At 52.4% G+C, this 21,625-nt stretch overlaps 1 protein-coding gene across 20 annotated transcripts in view; it reads right to left on the bottom strand.

Annotated features, from left to right (window-relative positions):
* The window catches only part of Myo18a (myosin XVIIIA), a 101,586-nt gene that overhangs the window by 32,059 nt on the left and 47,902 nt on the right, over nt 1–21,625 (bottom strand). For 7 of the 20 annotated variants that reach the window (XM_023719883.1, XM_023719884.1, XM_023719869.1 and 4 more), the window contains 19 exons: nt 15,422–15,509; nt 14,996–15,102; nt 14,711–14,887; nt 14,140–14,353; nt 13,772–13,914; nt 12,798–12,898; nt 11,920–11,983; nt 11,584–11,728; nt 11,258–11,278; nt 10,046–10,057; nt 9,161–9,337; nt 8,861–8,951; nt 8,426–8,618; nt 7,244–7,330; nt 4,811–4,952; nt 4,501–4,660; nt 3,570–3,756; nt 3,045–3,288; nt 750–859 (listed from right to left, as the gene is read on the bottom strand). In XM_023719883.1, coding sequence (XP_023575651.1) covers nt 750–859; nt 3,045–3,288; nt 3,570–3,756; nt 4,501–4,660; nt 4,811–4,952; nt 7,244–7,330; nt 8,426–8,618; nt 8,861–8,951; nt 9,161–9,337; nt 10,046–10,057; nt 11,258–11,278; nt 11,584–11,728; nt 11,920–11,983; nt 12,798–12,898; nt 13,772–13,914; nt 14,140–14,353; nt 14,711–14,887; nt 14,996–15,102; nt 15,422–15,509 — 2,463 coding nt within the window. Of the gene's footprint in view, nt 1–749; nt 860–3,044; nt 3,289–3,569; nt 3,757–4,500; nt 4,661–4,810; nt 4,953–7,243; nt 7,331–8,425; nt 8,619–8,860; nt 8,952–9,160; nt 9,338–10,045; nt 10,058–11,257; nt 11,279–11,583; nt 11,729–11,919; nt 11,984–12,797; nt 12,899–13,771; nt 13,915–14,139; nt 14,354–14,710; nt 14,888–14,995; nt 15,103–15,421; nt 15,510–17,779; nt 17,850–17,887; nt 17,924–18,873; nt 18,952–20,728; nt 21,437–21,625 lie in introns of those variants that run through there. The other 13 variants (XM_023719886.1, XM_023719875.1, XM_023719877.1 and 10 more) reach the window with 6 other exon arrangements.

Raw genomic sequence — 21,625 nt, 5'->3', positions numbered from 1 at the left:
GCTTCACCAACCCATGCTGCCCAAGGGCCCAGCCCTTGGTATTTTCCTTAACACCAAGGAGGTCTTATGAATCTTCCCTAAGGAACAATGTTTTTTGTTTTGATATATTTTACTATAGGTTCTACAGGGTCTTATTACACAGATCGGACTCATAGTGATTCTCCTGTTTTCAGCCTCCCTTGTGCTAGGATTACAGGTGTGAACCACCACACCCCATCTCAATCACCATCTCAGTATGCCCTGACGTTGGGGCCAGCATGGCATGCTGGGGATTGAACCCTGGTCCGAGCTTGCCTAAGCAGGCACTTTAATCTGCTGAGCTATCAGGCTGGCCCCAAGGTGTGATGTTTGTCCTAGCTCTGGACAGCTTCCCACTGTAGGAACTAGATCCTGCCAAGGTTAGAGGCCAAGCTGAGAGGTCCAGGTGCCATCAGCGGAGTGCCCACAACACTAGGCCTAGTCAGTCCTTGTTCTGGGCGGCCTGGGCCCTACTCATTCTTAGATAAGTGTCTGGTTCACCAGAGAGCAGACATGCCCAGCTCTAGCTTCCAGCATGTAGCCTCCAAAGAGGGTAGCTTCTCTCCAGTTCCTGCAGTCCAGACCCTAGGCTCCCTTTGCCACACTGCCAGTGTGGTATCCTGTCCTAGCCTCCTGTCCCTAGGGGAGGATAGAAAGATGGGTCTGAGCGTGGGTAGCTGTTCAAAGACATCTGAGTGAGGGAGAGGGGCCTGAAGGGATTCCACACCTACCCGTTTCTCATCTACCACGATGTAGTTGCGCCCATGTTTCTTGGTCAGATGTGGGGCCAGGACATCAAAGCGGCGGCGGAACTCGGAGAACACCATGTGGTCAGGGTACCCTGGAAAGAGTGGTCCAGACAGATTGATCAATCCCTTACCCACTCCCAGGATACCCCAATAGCCACTGGTGTCCAGTGGGGTTCACATAAAGGGGAAGACACTGTGCAGGTGGGGACCCTTGGCTGAGGCTGGCCCAGAAAGGACAAAGAAAAGTGGCTCAGAGGACCATCAGGGCTGCTTCCCAGAGGGACAGGAAAGTTAAAAGGGCACAGGCTGCATCTGGGGTGAGGGGGTTAGGGTAAACTCTGGGGTGTTTTCTAGGCCTCTAAGTGATAACACAGAGAGAACTTTGCCTCATTAGGAAAAATAACAGGACAGCAGATTGCAGGAAAAAAAGCACAAAGGCTGGTCTTGGAATCCTGGCCCTGCCTCTTATGGTCATGTGACCTGGAACCAATCATGACACCTCTAGCCTCACTTTCTCTACCTGTGAAGCCCTAGCATTTATCCTGCAAGGTAATCATGGAGACTAACTGAAAAAAATAAGTGGAAAGAACAGCTTGGTTCACTTGGTGAGTATTCAGTGAAATGTGCCTCTCCTTTTGTCTTCATTGGAGCAGAATTTCAGAAAGGGCTCCTCGCTTTGACCCCAACTCTGATCTTGAGCCCTGAGTCAGATGCTCTTTCCCTGAAGAATGCCTGGGTTTGAGGTCAGGGAAAGGTGAGATGCCTTCTAGCATGGAGCAAGGTCAGAATGGAGGCTAGCAGGTGTCCCAAATCACCCAGATCTCACCGAAGCCCATGGTGGAAAACCAAGAGATCCTCTTGTACAGAATCACAGAATTTGAAACCAGAAAGAGCCATCTCATCTTACAGCCAAGAAAACTGAGGCTCCAAAGGTGGAACGTGTCCAAGGTCAAGAAGCTGCAGCTAAGACAGAGCTGGACTTTATACCCAGGCTCCTCTCAGCCAGCCAGGGGCTTGCCCCGCCACTCCGGCTAGCAGCTCTGGGAAACCCTCCAACTGGGAGATGAGGCTGATGCATGTGCCTGATAATTGAAACAGGAGGCGGGGGGCCGCTGAGGGGCCAAGACAAAGTGAGCTATTGATTGTATCTGAATTGCAATTAAATTGATGGGCCGGGATAGTGGGTCTGGATGCCTGGCATCTTAATTAATCATCAGCGCTATCGATGGTGGCTGGGGCTGAGGAAGGGGAGGGGGCCTGCTGCTGCTGGCCTCATCGATCTGCTTGTTTGAGTAAAGCACATTGATTTTGGTTCAGAGCGGTAACAATCTGGTTTTGAAATAATAAACACCAACTCCATATCAAGACGTGGGGACAGATCGATGATTTATTTAGAGCAGGGCAGGGAGCCCGTTTCCTGGCTTTGGCTGCTGAGGAAAAGTGAAGGTGCCCATGGGGATAACTTAGGGAACATGGTGATGGGTGAGCGGGACCCTGCCTGTTTGTCTAGCTAAGGAAAAAAAGAGCAGCAACTGGCAACTCCTAACTTCATAGGCACACAAAACCCAACTTGTGAGTCCTGGCTCTGGAGCCAGACTACTACCCAGGTGCACTCTGCCTTGGCCACTGATAAGCTGGAAGACTTGGGAAAATTACTCAGCCTCACTCTCCTTATCTAGGGATAACAGCTCCTATCTCATGAGGTTGCCGTGAGTATTAAACATGTGGGAGAATGAAGAACAGCACCGGTGTGCTGTAGTGCTCCAAGGATAGTCGGTTTTTACTGTCAGCCTCTGTCCTCTCCTCTAGATGGGTCCATAAAAAGGGTCTGTTTGACCTTTCTTGGAAATTTTAAATACTTCAGAGAGATTTAGTACTTAATTCACCAGGGCAGAAGGCTCTCAAAGGACACTGGGCCTGCTGTTATGGGCAGAGCTGACCTGTCCACACTAGTGAGGGCAGGAGGCAGTTGTGGGGACAAAGACTGGGGCACTGGGAAGGGAGGGGAATGAAGAGAACTTGCATAAAGAAGGGAAAGGAGAAAGAGAGGGACCACAGGGTAGGAAAGAATAGGTTGGGCTGGGAAAGCAATAAGAATGATCCCACAGAGGTAGCACTAGGAAAGAAAGGAGTCTGAAGAAGGGGATTTGGGGCCAGTCCCAAGGAAGGAGGGGAACAGCACTCTTCTAGCCTCCAGAGTGCATCTGGAAGGCAGGGTAGGGTGGGGTCAGCTCTGGGAAAGAGTGCCAGGGGCCAAGAGGAGAGAAGGGATCTCACCTTGGCGGTACATGCGCATGGCATCAAGTAAGCGAGAGCCCCGGAGCTGGGCGCGGAGCAGGGGCACATCAAGCTGTAGGAGCCCAGCCTCGCAGGGGTCTCCCTGGGGGAGATCTAGCTCACTGCTGCTGCTGACACGGCGGGAGGAGGCAGATCGGGGCTCCCCAATCCAGCCCTCAGCCACAGGCAGGAAGCAGTGCACAAAATGCATCTTGGACCTCTTGATGGTGTCAATGAGGGCATCCTGCCAAAAGGGAAGAAACCACTCTCAGTGGGTTCCAATGGCCCCTACCAGGACAGAAAGGACTGGTGCCAGCTGCTCCACTTCTTACAGGACAGCAGGTGTCCCAACCAGAACATGCAAAGTCTACGAACTGCCCTCCCTAGGCCTGCTGGCCATTCATAGGCAAGCCTACCAGCAGTGATCAAGGCAAGATAGGATGCTGGGTAGGCACTGGACGTGTCAAATGCCCAGGCCTGCCTGCGGGTGGCAAGAAAAGTCCCAGGGCCTGGTCAAATACTTACCACCTGCAGCTTAATCTGGATGCACAGAGACTTTTTCTTCACAGCTGCCATGCCTGTGGTAAAGGTCTTCCGCATGCTGGTAGCCCGGCGCAGTGCCAGCTGTGAGCCGCCCTCCAGGCCCGCAATGGATCCTGAGAGCACAGTGGCACTGCCTACCCGGCCCAGAAACAGGTTGCTGATGATCTTTCTGGAAAAAGTGGGACAGCAATGGGGGAATAGGAGTCATGTTGGTGGGGCAGTGGAGGCTATCTTAAGGCATTAAACCACCCCTAGAGGGCAGTGGCCAGAGGCCTGGTTTATTTGGGCTGGGATCATATGTCCACATCCTATAGAAAAACTGGAGAGACTTTAAAACAGTAAGAAAAGAAAACTCAAGGTGGGCACAAGCCAAGGAGTAGGCCGGGGCAGACAAAAGGAAGCCACCTACTCTTCTCCTTGACCAGGGGGAAAAGAAAGCAGAGGGGTTTCCAGTATGGCAGGAGAGATAAGCCCAACATCTGCTAACATACTATATAATTTACTTTTTAAACTTATTGTTCACTCTCTCCTCCCTGCTGAAGGTAAACTCCCCAGAGAGAGCGAAATGGACTCCCTGCTACCTGCCAAGAACCTCAGTGTCCTTGTCACAGACTAGGTATCCAATAATCATCTATGGAGTGAATGAATAAATGATACAGTTCATATGACTGAGGAGTTTATAAGACTTCTGCCTTCTCTTAAGAGTGTTGTGCGGCACTGTCCAATTGAAAACTATAGGTGCCTCCACGCATATTCATCACCCACCTCTTTTCCTTGAGGTCATCTCCATGCTCTCAAGGCCTTGACTTGCCCCTCAGGAACTAGAAGCTATATACACAGCTGATGAAGGAGCTCTTCAAACACATGCAGGGGAAGAGGGACAAGACCTGGGCAGAGGGTGTGGTGTCCTTACTTCTGGGAATCCTGCAGAAGCCGAGGGGCATTCTGGGAGGCTGGGTTCTGCTTGGTATAGCTCAGCCAGCCAGCCACATTGTACTCCACCCAGTTGGTGTTATGGCTGTGTCCCAGGAGAAAATGGTGTGGTCTGCTGCTGCGAAGAAGAGGACTTTGGCCTGAGGGTAGGGGAAGCAAGATTCATATCATCATGGGACAGAGACAAAGCCTAGGGACACAGTGACTCCCACATGAAGTTCCACCTGGACTTATACACATGGGTCTTCTGGCAAGGAAGCAGTGGAGCTACCCTGCAAGGTGCCACTTACCTTTTTTGTCACCTTCCTGAGGGCCATAATAGGAGAAAAGGCGCTCTATGAGGGTATCCTCAGTGGCTCCTGGTACCAGTGCTTCCTCTTCCAGCAACCACAGCAGGCCTCTTGCCTCATCTGCACGGGCCAGTGAGCGGACCTGTGGAAAAGGGATGGAATCCTACCTTGCCACATGGAGCTGAGGGAAAGGAGCTGAGGTCCTGACCTCAGTCACTTACTATGAACACCACAGGTAGCCACGCGCACACCCTACAGGCTGCAGCTTTGTCTGCTCACTGCTGACACCTTGTGGAGGAGGTGGGCAGCACAGGAAGGAAAAGCCCAGAAAGATAGTGGAGAACCTGCACAAAGATGTTTCCTGCGACTTGGGTCCAAAGGCACCAAAACCAGAAGGCTTATTACCTGACTTGATACCCACAAGCTCTCCTCACCTTCATCCCCTAAGAGAACACCAGGGTCCTCACTCCCTGGCAGATTAAATGAGATAAAGTCTAGAAAGCTCTGAGTGCACTGGATTGCCCAAAGGAATTGGGCAGTAATTGATGACTTGTGGGGTTAGAACTGGTCCCCAAGAGGGGAGAAGGCAGAGAGGGCTCAGGTCACTGAAGGGAGGAGCCACACAGCGTATAAACTCAGTGGCAAAATTGTGAGACAGGTGACTTCATGAATGTGGTAGCCCAAACAAGAGGAGGCCAGGGCGAGCTAGAAATCTGGTGTCACCAACTGCTGTCCTGGAAGGATGCGTACCACTAGTTGGTCTGGCTTTCTTCAACAGAAGGTAGAAATGCTGACTTCTAATTTCCCCTAATATCCCATGAAGGCTAAGCAAACTAGGCTGAAAGTTTCCTCCTCTTCCCTCCCTTCCCCTCCCCTCCCCTCTGCTCCCCTCCCTCCTCCCTCCCTCCCTCCCCCCTTTCTTTCTTTCTTTCTTTCTTTCTTTCTTTCTTTCTTTCTCTTTCTTGTATTTTTTCTTTGCCATTTTGAGACAAGGTTTCACTATATAGTTCAGGCTGGTTTTGAACTCACTCTGTAGCCCAGGCTGGCCTCGAGCATGCAGTGATTCTCCTGCCTCAGCCTACCAAGTGTGAGGACTACAGGCATGTACCACCATGCCCAGCTCTGAAGGTGTGTGTTTTCTAAAGAATTCCCATGTCTTCCTCAGACAGGAAGAACTGAATCTTTCCCATATCCCATTCTGGCCTGGCTTTTAGGAACAGAGAAAAAGAAAAATGAGAAAAGTACTATTTTCCTTCTCTTTGACCCTAGCTGCCCACAACTCTTCCCTGACAGCATCCCAAAGGAGTCACCGTGATTACCAGAAGGAAGCAGAATATGCCGCAGGGCTGGAGGACCACTGTGGTTCTTTGGTAGTTAAGAGGTGAGTGGCAGGAGGGAGTAGCAAAACCGCCAGACAGTGAATGGCACCAACGGGCCTCTTACCCAAAGGTTGAACTGCCCAGTGCTAAGGCCTCGCAAATAGAAAAGACTAAAGAAGGGGACAGATGGCTGAGCCCCAGCCCAACACGAATCTGACCTCCTGTCGCTCACGAGTCACATGTATGAATTCTTCCCATCTCCTGGGCATGGCAAGGCTCTCAAGGGAGGCCATCACAGGAGCCCCAGTGTCAGAAAAGGAAATCCACTATCCCCGGGGAGACACAGTACTTGGACACTTAAAGCATTTTGTCTCTGGGGGGATGCTTACTTCCCCCTCTTGTGCTAGTTCAGCAGGGGTTTACTCCAGGAAGCAGGAGAGTGAAGCAGGAATCAAGCAGAAGACAGAGCTCAGAAGCCTAGCAGAAATGTCATTGTCTAGTACAGTACTCTAGGCACTTCTAATTGAAGACAGTCACCAAATGCCAAGTCACTAGGCCAGCCAGTGCCAGGCACCAAGGTGCCCAAGATACTAGTACAAAGGGTGACAGAGTCTGCCTGTGAGGCCAAAGGGTGAGGGCTCACATTCATGCCAGTGCCACTGAGGATATTTTACTACTTGGCACTGTTCTCCTGTTTGGGCAGGACGCTGCCTCCTTGCCCAACTCTAAGTAAGTTGCATTAGTCCTCTGCTTGGGGTTAATAGAGGGGAATGACTTTGTCCTACAGTCCAGGTTGTCAACCACAAGCAGTTTATATCAGGACCCCTGGCAGACAGAGGCCCCACCAATCACAGGACAGGTCTGAGCCTCATCTGATGTGCATGGCTGGGACACTGGGATGTGGGCCCGCACTGCACTAGGCAGAAGAAAGGGCCACCTTCCTGGACGGACTGTGAGTGCTGAGGGACAGAGCCCCTCAGGTACTTGGTGCAGTGGCTGATATCTGAGTGTGACTGGGAGAACCTGGGTAGCCCACAGTAGCAGGCAAAAGCAGCAGCTTACAGAGAAGTAGGAGATAAAGTGAGGCTAGCCCTGGTCTCACTTATATTCCTACCAGGGATTGGTGAGAAGCCTGGTCCACAGCAGTCACGGAGTCAGCTGTGGCTGAGTCCAAGTCATCGAATGCCAGCTCAATGTTCTCCTAGGAAGTAAAGCAGACCAATAATGAGTGCAGGACCGTGTGTGCAGTCCTATGAGGAGACCAGGCAGGGCCTCTGAGGAAAGCAAGTCCAGCCTCCCACCTCGTGTAGGGAGTCCCTCCACTGCCCAAAGCGACAAGCTGCTCATGACTTCCCAAGGGCAGCACGCTGTATTTTTGGAGAGGTAAAATTTTTATACCCTCTTGCATCAGCTAACTAAGTACTACAAAGAAGTCTACTCTCAACTTCATACCATCATCCTTGAAACACATGGCAACAACTGTCGTTTCCTTCCTAAGTCTCCTCTCACCCAAGATAAATATCCTCCTGCTTCATCCAACTCATCTCCACACAAGGAAAGATTTCTGGGTCTCCTCCCATCTGGGACACACTTATAGAGAGGGGCCCTAAATACTCAACTACCATCCTAATACATCAGTAGAGAGGGAGACGGGGGTGGGGGGTGGGGGGGAGGCTGGGCCCAGACACTTGGAGGCAGGAACTGCACTATTTATAGGGTCTAGGAGGGTGTTTTGAGGGAGGGCACAGAGGGGCTCCAGGGGCCCTGATGCACCATCAGCTTCATGGAGAGCAAATTCTCCACTTGGTGGACAAATGGAGAATGGAGTCAAGGTGATCATGGCATTCCTCATGACAGCCTGCCCTACTTCTCCCGTGGTGTACTTTTATCATGCTTTTTTCCTCTTTTATTTGCTCTAAACTCACTCCACAGAGCCAGTTTCTCCTTCACTCTTCACTTTTACTTTTTTTTTTCTTTTTTTTTTTGGCAGAACCGAGGATTGAACTCAGGCCCTTGTACTTGCCAGGCAAGTGCTTATTCTACTAAGCCATCTCCCTGGCCCCTTCACTTTCATTTTTTCAAATGAACTTTGCCACTGCGTAAAGAAAATACAGCCAAGATGAAGGGGTAGGACAAGACTCCCACTGCAGAAAGCAAGGGAGGGCAGAGATAAAAAAGGAGGGAATAGCCAGCAGGGAGGACGGTACCTTCCCATGCCCAAGAGGCCCTCCTTGGGGGTGCCACAGCCAGAGGGTAAAGTCAGGGTTGGACAGGACAGGTTCAAGGTGGGAGCTACCTCCTTGTATCTTTCCAACTCTTGCACAAAGGTGCGCTCGTGAAAGAGCCTCTGCAACCGGTCCTGGGTGTAGTTGAGGCACAGCTCTTCAAAGGAGGCTCCACGTGCCGACCCGGCCTGCTCAGGATTCTGAAAGCCTGGAGTGTCCACGATCATCATGGAGCAGAGTGAGTGTTGGCTGGACTTGAGAGCCCTTCACAGGGAAAGCCTGGATCAGAGCTGGCCAGGGATAGGAAGCAGGCCACAGAGTGGGCCCACTTGGCCTGCCCCCAGCATGCAGCAAATGCCCATCTCTGTCTAGAAGCCTGTCCAGGGGCTTGTTCATGGCCAACCTTGTTCACAGCCCGTGGGGACAGTGAACCCTCTGCTGACAGATCTGTCTCACTTTTGCCAAAGGAGAAAACTGGGGGTCCCTGGGCTCTGCCTGGCACTCACCTGTTTACCATGGAGATGAGAAGTGTAAAGAGCTCGCTGTAGAGGCCAGATGCCATTCCCTCTAAGTATTCCAATGCACTCAGTTTGGGGCCTGTGGGGTAAGATCAGCTCCATTTCTGTCCCACTGGCCATCCCACCCATCCAGGAATGTTCCTTGTGTACCAACACCAGTCAACCAGCCGGGCCTCTCCCACTGACAGGATTATCTATGCACTCCAGCAGTCCCTCCCACTTCCAAGCCAGTAATAAGTCCCAGGAGAGGACCCCCAATCACATGCATCGTTAAGGGGTTGAAGGTACCTGAACCATCTCCCAGGCTGCCCTCCTCAGGCCCTTGGAGGAAAGAGGTGGAACGCTGTAGGGTACCACCCTTGTGCTGATGCTTGAAAATAGCTGAGGACAGCTCCTCCAGGGTGCAGCCGAGAAGGTATGCAGCTTTCTGGGCCCACTCGTGACGGGCAAACTGCTTGCGGCCAGCTGTGAAGCAGAAAAAGGGAATGTGGCATCTTAAGTCTTTTTTTTTTTTTTTTTTTTTGTGGTACCAGGGATTGAATTCAGGACCCTGCCCTTGCCAGGCAAGGGCTTATTCTATTGAGCTGTCTCCCTGGGCCCTTAAGTCTTTCTCCTTAGGCCAACTGATGACCACTGTTCCTTTTGGGCCTCTCAATCCCACAGGCCTGGGAATGGGGCATCTTCTGAAAGCAAAAGCCAGCCTTAATAACACAAATAGACTTGATGGAGACAGGCACAGCCAGCATCTCCTAATACTTTCTGGGTCCCTTGGAGACAAAAACAGTGAGCTGGCTCTAAATGAAGTAATTCCACAAGCTTCCACCAGGGGGCAGTGGGTCGGCTGCAAAAAAAATCTCTTCGGGGTTTCCTCAATTTAGGTTGGGGAAGGATAAACCCAGGAAGAGCCAGCTCACCCACGAGGAGCCCAGGAGCCACGTGGGTCTTCAGGGGACTCAGCATGACAGACTGCTCATGTCTGCTTTTTCCCTGGATGCATTAGGAACACCCTCTCTCCCTCCTACCCAGGGGAAACCAGATACCTAGATGGCTCAACAATGGGGAGGCAACAAAGCTGCATGAGAAAGGGAACAGCCCACACAGACATATGCTCCTCAGCCAACATGTGTCTAATCACAGCAATTAGGGAAAGCTAACAAGAAAACAAGGTTTTACCTTCAGCAGCTTCTGTAAGGCAAAGGACCAGCATGCAGCATGCAAAGAAAAACAGTGTGTTAGCAAACAGTCATCAATTGAGCCACTAGGCCCGCAGGAAGGGACTGTGGGGGGTGGGGGCTTATGAGGATAAGCAGGCCACGTTCAGCCTCGGAGGCACGGAAATACACACACTGTCAAAGAGATATGTTTGTGGATGCCAACATACTGGCACACATAGAAAGAGACCTGCAAAGCTTGCTACCACATAGGTATGTGCAGGTGTGCCCGTGTGTACGCGAGCATGCACACACACAAACATAGCCCTGGAAGATACTGGAAGCTCTGTTTGACACTCACAGTGTGCAACCTGCAGTCACAGCTGAGGGGAGTCAGAGGAAACCTGGACCTCTACCCCAGAATCAAAGAACTTCCTGCAAGACTCAGCCACTTGTCTGCCTGCCCACCCTCCTGCCCACGTGGCCTGAAGATGGCTGCTTCCTCTTGGCACAGGTACCACCTGCTGGGATCATAAGGGGCCAGAAACCCAGATGCCTGCTCCTCCATGCACTCATGGTCACCAGTGCTTTCCCGCTCCTGCTGCACAGCCAGGGGCCCTTCCCATCCCATCGGAACACAGCCAAAGCCGAGACATTATTCAGAGCCAGCATCAGAGCCTTTCTCTAAACTACAGGAAGAAGCGTGAAGAGGTGCCCAAATCACTGCCTTTCAACGTAGTTTCTGAGGAAAGCAACAGCTCCCCAGTGACAGACTGAGAGTGCTAGCCATCTACAAGCCTGGAGCCCAAGTACAGGCTTGTGTGCTTGTGAAACTGCAGCTCCAGCTGTCAATAGGTGCCTACTGCCCCCTTGTGGCCTCCACCTTGATGTGCAAGAGCAGGAGCAGTGACTACCAAATCAGTGGAAGAGAAGACTGAAGAAAACTGGCCTGGAGCCTCTTGAAGCCAGCCTACCCAGCCCCACCTAAGCCCCAAGGACAGCATCCCAAGAGGCCCCAGGATCCAGATGCAAAATACAGTGGAGAAGCAGCTATTCCAGAGACCCCAAGAAACCCCACAGCAAGCAGACTCCCCTTCCACCTTCAGGCCTGGGGTTTTTACCCAGACCAGCCCTCTGTGCAATGACAGAATGAACCCAGCCCCAGAGAGTCTAAGGAAGCACCAAGACAGGATGAGACAGCCCCTACACCACAAGGCGGGTCAGGGTCAGTTACCCGCTTGCTCCTCAAGGGCCTCTGTCAGGAAGGGAACAAGAAGAAGAGTTACTCCAGGGGGGGCTCTGAGGGAGTACCTTCCCTTGCCCACCCATTCCTCACACTGCTCCCAGGCCTGCCAGCTGAGGCCAGGCCTCAGGCCATCATTAGTGGAGGTGCTTCTCTGGCCTTCTGCTCTGATGAGGGGGAAGGAGAAGTGGCACACAGAAGAGGGTTATTTGTTAACAGCTGAGTCTATGCACGGCAAGAACAAACCGGGAATAGCAGGGTCCCTACAAGATCTCCTGCCTAACAAGGCAGGTTGCTGGGATCCAGCTGCTGGTTACCTTTGGTGGCCCCTGCAGCCCCCAGGTGGTAGATGGCAGCCAGAATGAGCCAGCAGGCCTTCTGTTCATCAGAGGAGATGCCGAGGACCTTCATGGCTGTCTGTAGCTTACTGAACTGCTGAGCTGCCTTCTGCTTCTCTTCAGGCTGCAGGGATGGACAGACACATGGGCTCTAGACCTCAGAGGTCATGTCCCTGCCACCATGTCCCCCTAGAGCAGGACCCTTAGGGAGGGTGACATTTGGATAGAGCCACACATGGGGTACCACATGCCCATGGAGGTATCTCCTATCTCCAAGGTCCAGGGCAGCCAACCCAGTCTTCACAGACTCCTCACCTTGGACAGAGGTACAATCCCAAACACATTGTTTTCTGCCAAATGGTTCAAGTGAAGCTCTGTCCTAGGGGTGCAAAGAAGGTATTAGCAGGAGCTTGATCCACAGAAGTCCCATGTACCACCCCCCGCCCCCTGCCCTCACCCCAAGGTAGAGACAAACAGGTCCCAAGCTTCCAGATGCCAAGTGTTATCTGCTTATCATTCCAATTGTCAGGCCACTCTGTCACCTTTTGTATCTGGCCGAGAGGCCTGGGCAGAACCTCAGCCTCCCTGGGACAGGTCACCAGAGAGAGGAGAGTTCAGTCAGACTCCGAGAGTGGAGGAGACCCACTCAAAGGGCCAGCGAACCAGCACAGCCTGCCTCAGTTTGCAGAAGGGCTACAGAGGATAATGATGAAGCCGCCTGCTCAGCCTTATGTGCTATTCTTGTCCAGTGACCAGACAGCTAGACAGTAAGTCTGAAGAGCTAAAGGGAAGAGCTCAGCAAGAGTAGCCAGTAGGCCAGGGAAGGCCAGCTGGCACACTGAAGAGAGTTTGACCCTTGGCCAAGCTGAGCCCCATACTAGCTATGTGACTGCAGGCAAGTCACCCAACACCTTTGTCCCATAAGCTTTCCTCCCCAGACCTTATTTCCTGGGTAATGGACATCCCCAGGAGTCCCTGGAAATACTGTTTCCATACAGTGAGGCTGCAGTCCCCATGGCCAGAGACAGGCAAGGCCCATGTCTCCCCATCTCGCCATTCCCAGGGCTCCGCTCCAAGCCTGGCACACAGCAACAATGACCACACTGCATAGTGGGCAAGCAGGGGGCCAAGTCCAGGAGCCCAGTTGGCAGGCTGGAGCTAGAGCTCCCTCAGTGTTCCCTGTCCCACCTCACCTGAGGGTGCTATCCCCACAGGCCAGCAGGTAGTAGAAGATGTTGAATGTGGCCTCATTGGCTGGGCGTCGGGCCACACGCAGCTTTTCCAGAAGCATTGTCTAAGGTACAACATGAGGTATGGAAGCTGGTGCTGGATCAAATTCCTCCCTCCCCTCAGCAGCAAGAACCAGGCCCCTGGTCATCCAGGCCCTGGGAACAAGCTGCTACATCTGCTGTGCAGCAAGGTGCTCAGCCAATGGCCAGGACAAGCCACCCCCCAACACCTGGTGGGGATCAAACAGAGTCAGTGGAAAGAGACAGGCCCAGGCACCAGCCTTCTTGGGGACACAGAAACTTATTTATTTTTATGTATTTAGTACAGGGTCTACAGGGTCTCATTATACAGATTGTACTCAGAGTGATCCTCCTGTTTCAGCCTCCCAAGTTTGGGATTACAGGTGCGGGGCAGGGCAGGTATGGCACACCAGGGATTGAACCCTCGTCCCTCTGTCTGCCTAAGCAGGCACTTCAGTCTGCTGAGCTATCTGGCTGGCCCTAGACCCATGGAAACTTGTGGTGAAAAAGTTCATGTAAAAAAAAAAAGAATGCATCTTATACTTATCATATAAAAAAAAAATAAAAACCTTTACAAAAAAGGAGTTCATGTAACATAGAAGGGGATTAGTCTTGGCTGGGCCTCACTTTGTCCTCTGCTGGGTGAAATCTGGAATCCCTGGAAATACTGTTTGTGGATCTCAGAAAGTGGGTACAGCTGGGGGCCCAGCAAAAGGGTGGTCAGGAGGAAAAGAGGACTTGGATGGGAGGCCTAGGGGCAGAATGGCAACAGTTCTAGGCAGCACAGGCCAGGCCTGCCTGTGCCATGGCCAGGACAGACTCCCAGGCCAGTGAAGCACTAGGGGGCAGACTGATTGCTAGGGCATGAAACCAGTTAGCACGCCTATTGCTCTGATACCTGGGCAATACTCTCTCACCTGAACTGAGGCTGAGGCCACCTGGCCAGCTTGGTCAAAGTCCAGGGAGAGGATCTGGGAGAAGCGGGTGGCATTGCCATTCATGATGGTGGGGCTGTTCCCAAAGGCTTCCAGGATGGTGTACAGAGCCTGCCACTTCTCCACTGTAGAGCACAGGCCCAAGGGATATCAGAAAATGCAAGCGCAGCTCACTCCAGCCATGGGCTTTAGACATGTGAAGGCCTGGGGCCACTCAGATCAGAACTACCCAAGGACAGCTGAGTTTCAAGGGGATAGAGAGGCCAAGGAAAAATACCACTGGCACTGAGGAAGGTAACACCCCCACCCCGCTCAGCCCGTCTCGGCTTTCCCAGTAGTCCCTGCCTCACCAGAAAACACCTTGTTCCCACTGGTGCCTGCAATGGTGGCCAGGTATTGCACCAGATGCTGGCAGCTGGTGGTCTTGCCACTGCCACTGCTGCCCAGGAGGACAATGGATTGGTCCTGACGGCTCATCAACATGGCTCTGTACGCTGTCTGGGCCACGGCATAGATGTGGGGTGCCATGTCCTCCCGCCGACACCCCTTGAACATGTGCATCACCTTGAGCAGAAAAGGGATGGAGAGAAAGGGCAGGCTGTTAGCTTGGCCCCCCTAGACATCCTTCACCCCCAGGGTCCACATCTTTCTGAATATTCACTCCTAGGGTGGCCAGGGATTGTGAGGCCAAAGCCTTACACAGAAATGCAGATTCGAGCCAGGTTCTAACTCCATTAAAGATTGCAGGAGTTCCTTTTGTACCATTCCCACCTCCTGAAATGACTCCATCTCCAAAGGCCAACCATGGAAATGAACAAGAGCCCAGTGGACACCAAAGAGGAAGGGCAGAGGGTCCGGGGAGACAGGGTGGTCCAGGGGGTGGGTTCATGAGGCAGCACTACAGCCTAGAGGAAGCTGCACCTTCTCCGAGTACACAGAGGGGGCCCCTCGAGGGCTGAGGACGAGCAGGCTGGGGCCAGCGTAGGTGTGCAGCAGGCTAGCTCCGTAGCGCTGGCGCAGTGTGTGCAGGGCGCTGGGCTCATTGAGGTACACCAGTGAGGCCAGGTCTTCTAGCCGGTCGCAGGAGGGAGCATTAGCCTGGGCAGAAAGGCAGTGGGGCAATGAAGAAGCAGATCCTGTCCCTGTCACAGAGGACAGGCCTGCCTTGCCCACTACCCTCCCACCCCCCAGCAGCCACCCACTAACCTTCTCCACATCATCCTCATCGACATCCAGGATGGCTCCATCATGGTCTAGCTTCACGCGCACCTTCCCCTCAGGTAAGCTGAGTTCCTCTGATTTGAGTTGGCTGGCTGCAGAGCAGGCATAGACAGTTGGACACAGGGCTGGGAAGACTCTGTTACTCTGTTTTGTTTTTTTTTTTTTTTTTTTTTTTTTTTTTTTTTTTTTTTTTTTTTTGGCGGAACCAGGGATTGAACTCAGGCCCTTGTGCTTGCCAGGCAAGTGCTTATTCTACTGAGTTATCTCCCTGGGCCCCGACTCTGTTACTCTGACTGGGTCCTTTTTGGTCCCACCTTCCTCCCCCTGGATCACCAGTCTCTCTTTGCTCACTCCCCAACCCCCAGCTCCTACTAAGAGGCCCAGATGCCTGCACCTAACCTCCTGACTCACCCAGAGAGAAGCCATCCTTATGGACCAGCCACACCTTCTCAGTCTCATACCAGGCCTCCTCGGCTGCAATCTGCTCTTCGGTCTTGGCCTGTCAGAGGGAGGGCAAGAAGAAAGAGTCAGACCCTGCTCCAGAGTATAGACACCAGTCAGCAGGAGAGTGTGGACAAGTGGGAGAAGGACTTCGAGATGAGCCACTGGGCAGGGGAAACAGTAACATGGCAGACATAGAGCACAGGGACATCAGAAGTGTTGGGGAAGGAGGATGGAGAAGCCAGGAGGTGGTGGTAGTTCTGAGGAGCTCTAAGGACAAGGATGCTAAGGCTAGTGAGCATGCCAGTACTGAGGGTCTGGAAGGGAAGGGACAGCAACACAGGAAACATGTGCCCAGGAGCAAGCAGGCCCCAGGGAAGCAAGTCACCAGGGTGTACCTCCCTGAGCTGCCCTCTGCTTTCTTCTTCCTGTCAAACCCATGAGATTAGTGTCCTGAGCCCAAGCCTTACACCCTGGGCCACCACTATGGGCTCTTTCATGCCAAATGATGGGAAAGGCCACTTCCTCTAGAACTCAAAAGAAATGGGTCCTCCTAGGACTTTGTGGGAGAATGATAGGTGGGTCCTGAGCCTCGGTCTCAGACCCGGCCTCCAGAGGATGTTCCACTTTGGTAAGGGCACGGTGCCCAGGTACTCATGCCAGTCTCCCTGCTCCTCCTTCATGTCACAGTCAGCACAGGCCCTGCTTGGAAACCAGCGGTCACACAGACCTAGTAAATGGGTTACTGCAACACAAAGGCGAGACACAGCATGGCAGAGATCCAGGGGGTGGGAATCAGTGCTGGTCAAATCCAGAGAAGGACTTAACATACTATGTATACATGGTCACAGGAATGGGTGTGAAGGGACCAGGATCCCCCAGGGGCTGCAAGTGGTCACCATGCAGAAATAAGAATAGGCATTGTCAGGGAATAGAGGTGTCAAACTCAGTGCCATCTAAGCAGGACACTGACTTGGGAAGCAATCATGCCTGGGGGAGTTGGGATAAGAGAAAGGCTAGCTCCCATAGGCCTACCATGCTCCTTTGTTATGTGTAGGTGAAATGGCAGGAAAGTCACCAGAGGTCCCTAGAGGGGGGCTGCCCACCCCACAGGCAGGGACCAGCCCTCAGGCTAGCACTGGTCCCACCCATAGTCTCTGAAAGTTCCCAGCTTGGAGACTGAGACAGTTTCTGAGAGTCCTTTACTCAAGGTGTCCCTTTCTACTGACATCCTAGGTGAGGCATCAGGAAAAGATGCGGGCACATAATAGGTAATGTATGTTGTCTGCCACCGTTCTTGGAGTTAGAAGACCTGGGTTCTGCTCCCAGAAGTGAATTCTGGCTTTGGATAAGTGTCTGGTGGGACAGCCCTTTCCCAGCTACGGACTGAGAGGGCTGGGCCACATCAGCGCATCCTAGACATTTGGGTGCCACAGACCAGGGAAAGTATCCTTCAGTAAGATGAGTAATAGGAGGTTAGCAGTGTCTTGTTTTTGATTTTTGGGTTGTTGCTATTGTTGTTTTAGTTTTTTTGAGACAGGATCTCACTAAGTAGTCCAGCCTGGCCTCAAACTCACCATCAGCTTCGTTCCTCAGCCTCCTGAGTTCTGAGATCACACGCGTGTGCTACTACATCTAACCGGCTATTAGTGAGTGTTTTGCTTTGCTACGGAAAGGATACTTTAAAAGGTTAGTTGTTGGGGCCAGGGAGATAGCTCAGTAGAATAAGCGCTTGCCTGGCAAGCACAGGGTCCTGAGTTTAATCCCTGGTACCACAAAAAAAAAAAAAAAATTTATGCAATGTGTTAATTATTGAAACTGTCCTACCCCCCCCCAAAGGGTCCTGAGAATCCCTAAAAAAAAAAAAAAAAGGTTAGCTCTTTCTACTAGAAGAAATATAACTTTATAAAAAATTATGATTTTTTTCAAATTATATTGAGACTGGTAAATTTTCTGTCTTGAATGGACATGTTCCATGGGCCATTTATTGGGGTAACATCTAAGAGTCAAGGCCTGTCAGGAATACCTTTTGAGCTAATCCCACAATGGCCAGGAGGTGGAGACAGACTGTCTTGCCTTCAGGTTCTGGGTAGGGAATCAGCCTTTTGGGCTGTCTCTATCCAGAGTGAGCAGGGCTGATAAACACCTAGAACTCAACTGATCCCTCAGCTCCAATAACTAAGAACTGAGTGCCACAGAGGCAAATCTTGATTGGTGATACCCAAGAACCTGGCACAGAACCAAACCACCTTAGACCTTGGCACTGCCTATCCCGGGGCCCCCCCACCCCAACACAGGGTGGGAGGCTAGAGAGGAAGGAGGCCTTACACTCCAGCAAGAGGCCCGAGCACAGACGCCAGCCCAGGTATAGGCCGGGGGTGGTAGGTGGTCACCGGAGGAAGTGGAGGGCTCCTGAGAAGGGCAGGAGCACCCTACCTGGCTGAGGGCAGGAGAGGCGGCCTCAGGGTCCAGCTACCAGCAGCAGGTGGGAAAGAAAGAAGAGAAGAGGGGTGAAGATGAGCAGAACGCTGGCACATTCTCTTTAACAAGCACCCTTAGGCCAATGGCTGGTACCTTCTAGTCACCCAAGGTGCAGAGTGGAGGGGGGTCAGGGATGTTTAGTACCAGGCCTGCATTAGGCTCCCTATTCCATGTGTCTGCCAGGCCAGGCCAAGCTGCCTTACCACAACCAGGCCTCGGGGCCTTCCTGCTTCATCTCAGGAACATTCTTCAGCCCACCTCTCTTTGTGGCTATCAGATACCAGCACAGAGCTGTCCTTCACCTCCAAACACATGCCCCAGGGTGTCACTTCCTAGGCTAAAACTGTCACCACAGACCTCTCACAGAATGAGACTATTGCAGCCCAGGCTTAGGATCCCATCCCAGCCCTACTGCACCCTGCTTCATCCTTCCCACTCCCAGGCATGCATGCTGATCCCATGGCAAGCAGAGGTATCACCCCATCCAAGTCCAAACTGAGGGTCACCTTCCAACTGCCCAATGGGCAGGATACTGTGGCAGACCCTGGGATTAGCTTTGATCTCTCTGTCTCTTTTAAGTCTGGTTAAAGCCTTCTAAGGCCTTCCTGGGTCAGGTCTTGGATGCTGCTATTAGAAATGAATAAGGAGAGCTGGGAATCAAAACTGGGAGGCCCCTGCCACACCACCACTAGGCCCCCAGGCCCTGCACCAAAACACATCCTCAAGGCAGAACAGGGCCAGAAAAGGGGACAAGATTCTCCCAGCCCACCAGTACAGGAGCAATACTCCCCAGAGTCCTCCTCTCATTTGTTCACATAGACAGCCAGTGAGGGCCACCAGGGGGCCTCCCTTCCACAGTGAGACTATACACATAGTGTGGCTGCCAGTCTGAGAAAGAGGGCCAGGGACTGGGGACCCAATCAGGAAAGAGGTGACATTACAGGAGATGTGAAGATCCTCTCAAGTCGCTGGTGGGCCTCCTCTGTGGAGCTCAGCTGGACCTCGGAGGCAGCTCCTGTCTAAAGGTTAAACCACTATTAGTCCTGTCCCTAGGGGGTAGTGTAGTGGGGGTACTGCATGCCAAGCTCTCAGCCCAGGAAGCCACTGGGACCCAATGGAAAGTGGAGTAGGTCAGAGAGACATGTCACGTGCCCATTTAAGTTTTTAAACTATCAAATGATAAAAAGAACAGATGCTTACAAGGGCTTGGGTCATTTCTTCCTACTATCCTAACCATCACTAGAAACACATGGCTCTGTTACGCAGTTTTATCTTTTTGGCCCCCAACCCAGCCCTGAACTCTAGGTTAAGACACAGCTCAGCTCCCAACGCCACTCTAGGGAGAGGCAGAGGGATAAGAAGCCAGAGAGGCAGAACAGCAGCCCAGGTCAGGCACATGATGCTTCCCGCCTACTTATAGTTTCTCCTGAGGGTCTGAAGGTTAGCTTCTGCTCTGTCCACTGGGCCAGAATGTCCCTGCTACTGCACTGGTTTATAGAATGAGTGAGGAAGGTGAGAAGGTCTGCAGCTGGCTTTTCTCTAAGTCTGGCAGTGCCCAAGAAGAATGAGAGCAAGGGATCCTCCAGAAACCCTATGTCCAGGAAGAGGTGGTGGCCTTGGGCTTTAGGACCCTGAGCCTGTGCCCCTAGCATCTTCTGGATTCGTCTTCTCCTAATGACAAGGATCCTGCAAAGGCACAGGGAAGCACTCCTGATGCCCATATGAAGTTTCAGGAGGGTTTGGAGAATCGGAAAGCTTGAAAAGAACTATCTCCAACTTAAGGACCAGCCAAGCAGGCATCACCTTCCCAGGAGAAGGGGCTGGGCTTACCGTCCATGGCCCTCGCCTGCCTCTCAGCCTCCTGCCCCACTAAAGGGCACTTTCTGGGAAGGTGAAGTAGCTTCAGATTCAAAAGTCCAACTATGCCCATCTGCTGCCCCCTGGGCACAGGTCTCCTCAAGAGTCTTGCTGCCAGAGGAAACATGCTGATCACAATGGCGTTGACAACAACTGTTGTTATCAACTCAGTGTATGGACACTCTGTGCCAAGGACAGCTTCTGGCACCTGACCTGCATCATTTCTTCACAGGAATCCCTCAAAGCAAGTACTACCCCTCATTTTCAGTTCTAATGTCCAAAAGTGCCCCGCAAACAGGAGATTTTTCTTAACCATTCTGGTAGCAAAGTCTATTGATTCTGTCTTCCTGTAGAGCAAATCAATATTCATGGGTTTCCTTCGTAAGTATTCACATGTTTGTTACAGGTTGTTGCTTATTATGTATACTGTATGACACTCTCAAAAACAAAAATGACTAATTTCCATAATACCTGTAGCCCCGGGGCTTTGGTGAAGGGATTTTTAGTTTCTTGGCTTGATGGACAGGGGTGTGAAGATGGCACATTTCTGAGGTCCACAGTGGGTAAGTGGCTGGGGTGGGAGCCCAGACCACCTAATTTGAGCAGACATTGCATTTCCACCCTGTACTGATCTTCTAAGAAGCCCATCCTCAGCATGGGACCTGGTGCCTCAATTAGCCCATGTGGCTGGGGACCAGGATCTGACTCCCACAGCAAGGCCTGCAGCATGCTGGTTAGCAGTTCCCACCCCAGGTACAGAGCCCAGGATATCACAGGTTCTCATACTTGGTCAAGGAAAGCCATGCAGGTCCTGCATGGACACGTGGGTGTCAATCAGCCTGTCATGCAGGGCTCTCTGAGGCTTGGGGAAGCTTGCTACAACCGTGCCTGGTCCTCAAGCAAGAATGGGCATGGGGAGTTAGTGGCACACACAGATACCTCCTGCTGCACGCCAGGGGCTGGTGACTTGGCCTGCTGCTCTCCAGTGAGGTTCGACTTCGGGCCAGTGGAGCCTGGGTCTGCCAGTTCTTGTGGTGGGGCTGGGGAACACTGCTTCTCTGGGGTTTCAGGCTTGACCAGAGAGCCTGCTTTCTTTGGGGAGTCCATGTATGGGGAGCCTGGTTTCAAGAGGCCTGGTTCCTGGCCAGAAGGCTTCTCCCCCTTGCCAGGAGTCTGCTTGCCATGGGGCTTGTGGTCCTTGCCTCGACCTCGAGACATTAGACTCCGTAGGCCCATTGACAGCTCATCCTTGGCTGCCTCCTTCTTTGCTTCAGGCTTCAGCAGGGTAGGGGGCAGGGGAGGAGGCGGCGGCGGGGGCTTGAGACCAGAGGCTGCCTTTTCTCCCCTCTTGCCTCTAGCTGGATGCTCAGGAGACTTTACCCCTCGCCCTACAGGCTCCTTGGCACTCCCAGTCTCCTCACCAGGAAGGACCTTGCTCACCACCTTCCTTACTGCATTCGCCACCCGCTTCCGGGACAGGCCCTGGGTCTCCTCACTTGGGCCTTCTGCTGATGCAGTCCTGAGGCCATTCATGGCAAGGGTGGGTGCAGGGCTCTTGGCCTTGTGGGAACTCTCTGAGGGTACTGGGCTGGTGGCAGGCTGAGGACTCCTAGGTGGACCACCTCCGTCTTTAGAGCTGCTTTCTAGCTATAGTCACATAAATACAGGGAAACATTAGCATCAACCCCATATCCCTGCCCACCCATGCAAAGGAAGTAAGAGAGTGACCTCAAGCCCTGGGACAAACCTTCCATTTACCCACCAAACAATTCTAAGATGCTAACCCAAGATGTTCTCTCTCCATCTTCCAGATCGGATGGCATTGGAGAATTTGAT

This window comes from Octodon degus, unplaced genomic scaffold (genome assembly GCF_000260255.1).
Source record: "Octodon degus isolate 3935 unplaced genomic scaffold, OctDeg1.0 scaffold00072, whole genome shotgun sequence".
NCBI lineage: Eukaryota > Metazoa > Chordata > Mammalia > Rodentia > Octodontidae > Octodon > Octodon degus.
Note: the sequence above shows the minus strand (reverse complement) of the source record. Positions and strands in the feature narration are given on the sequence as shown.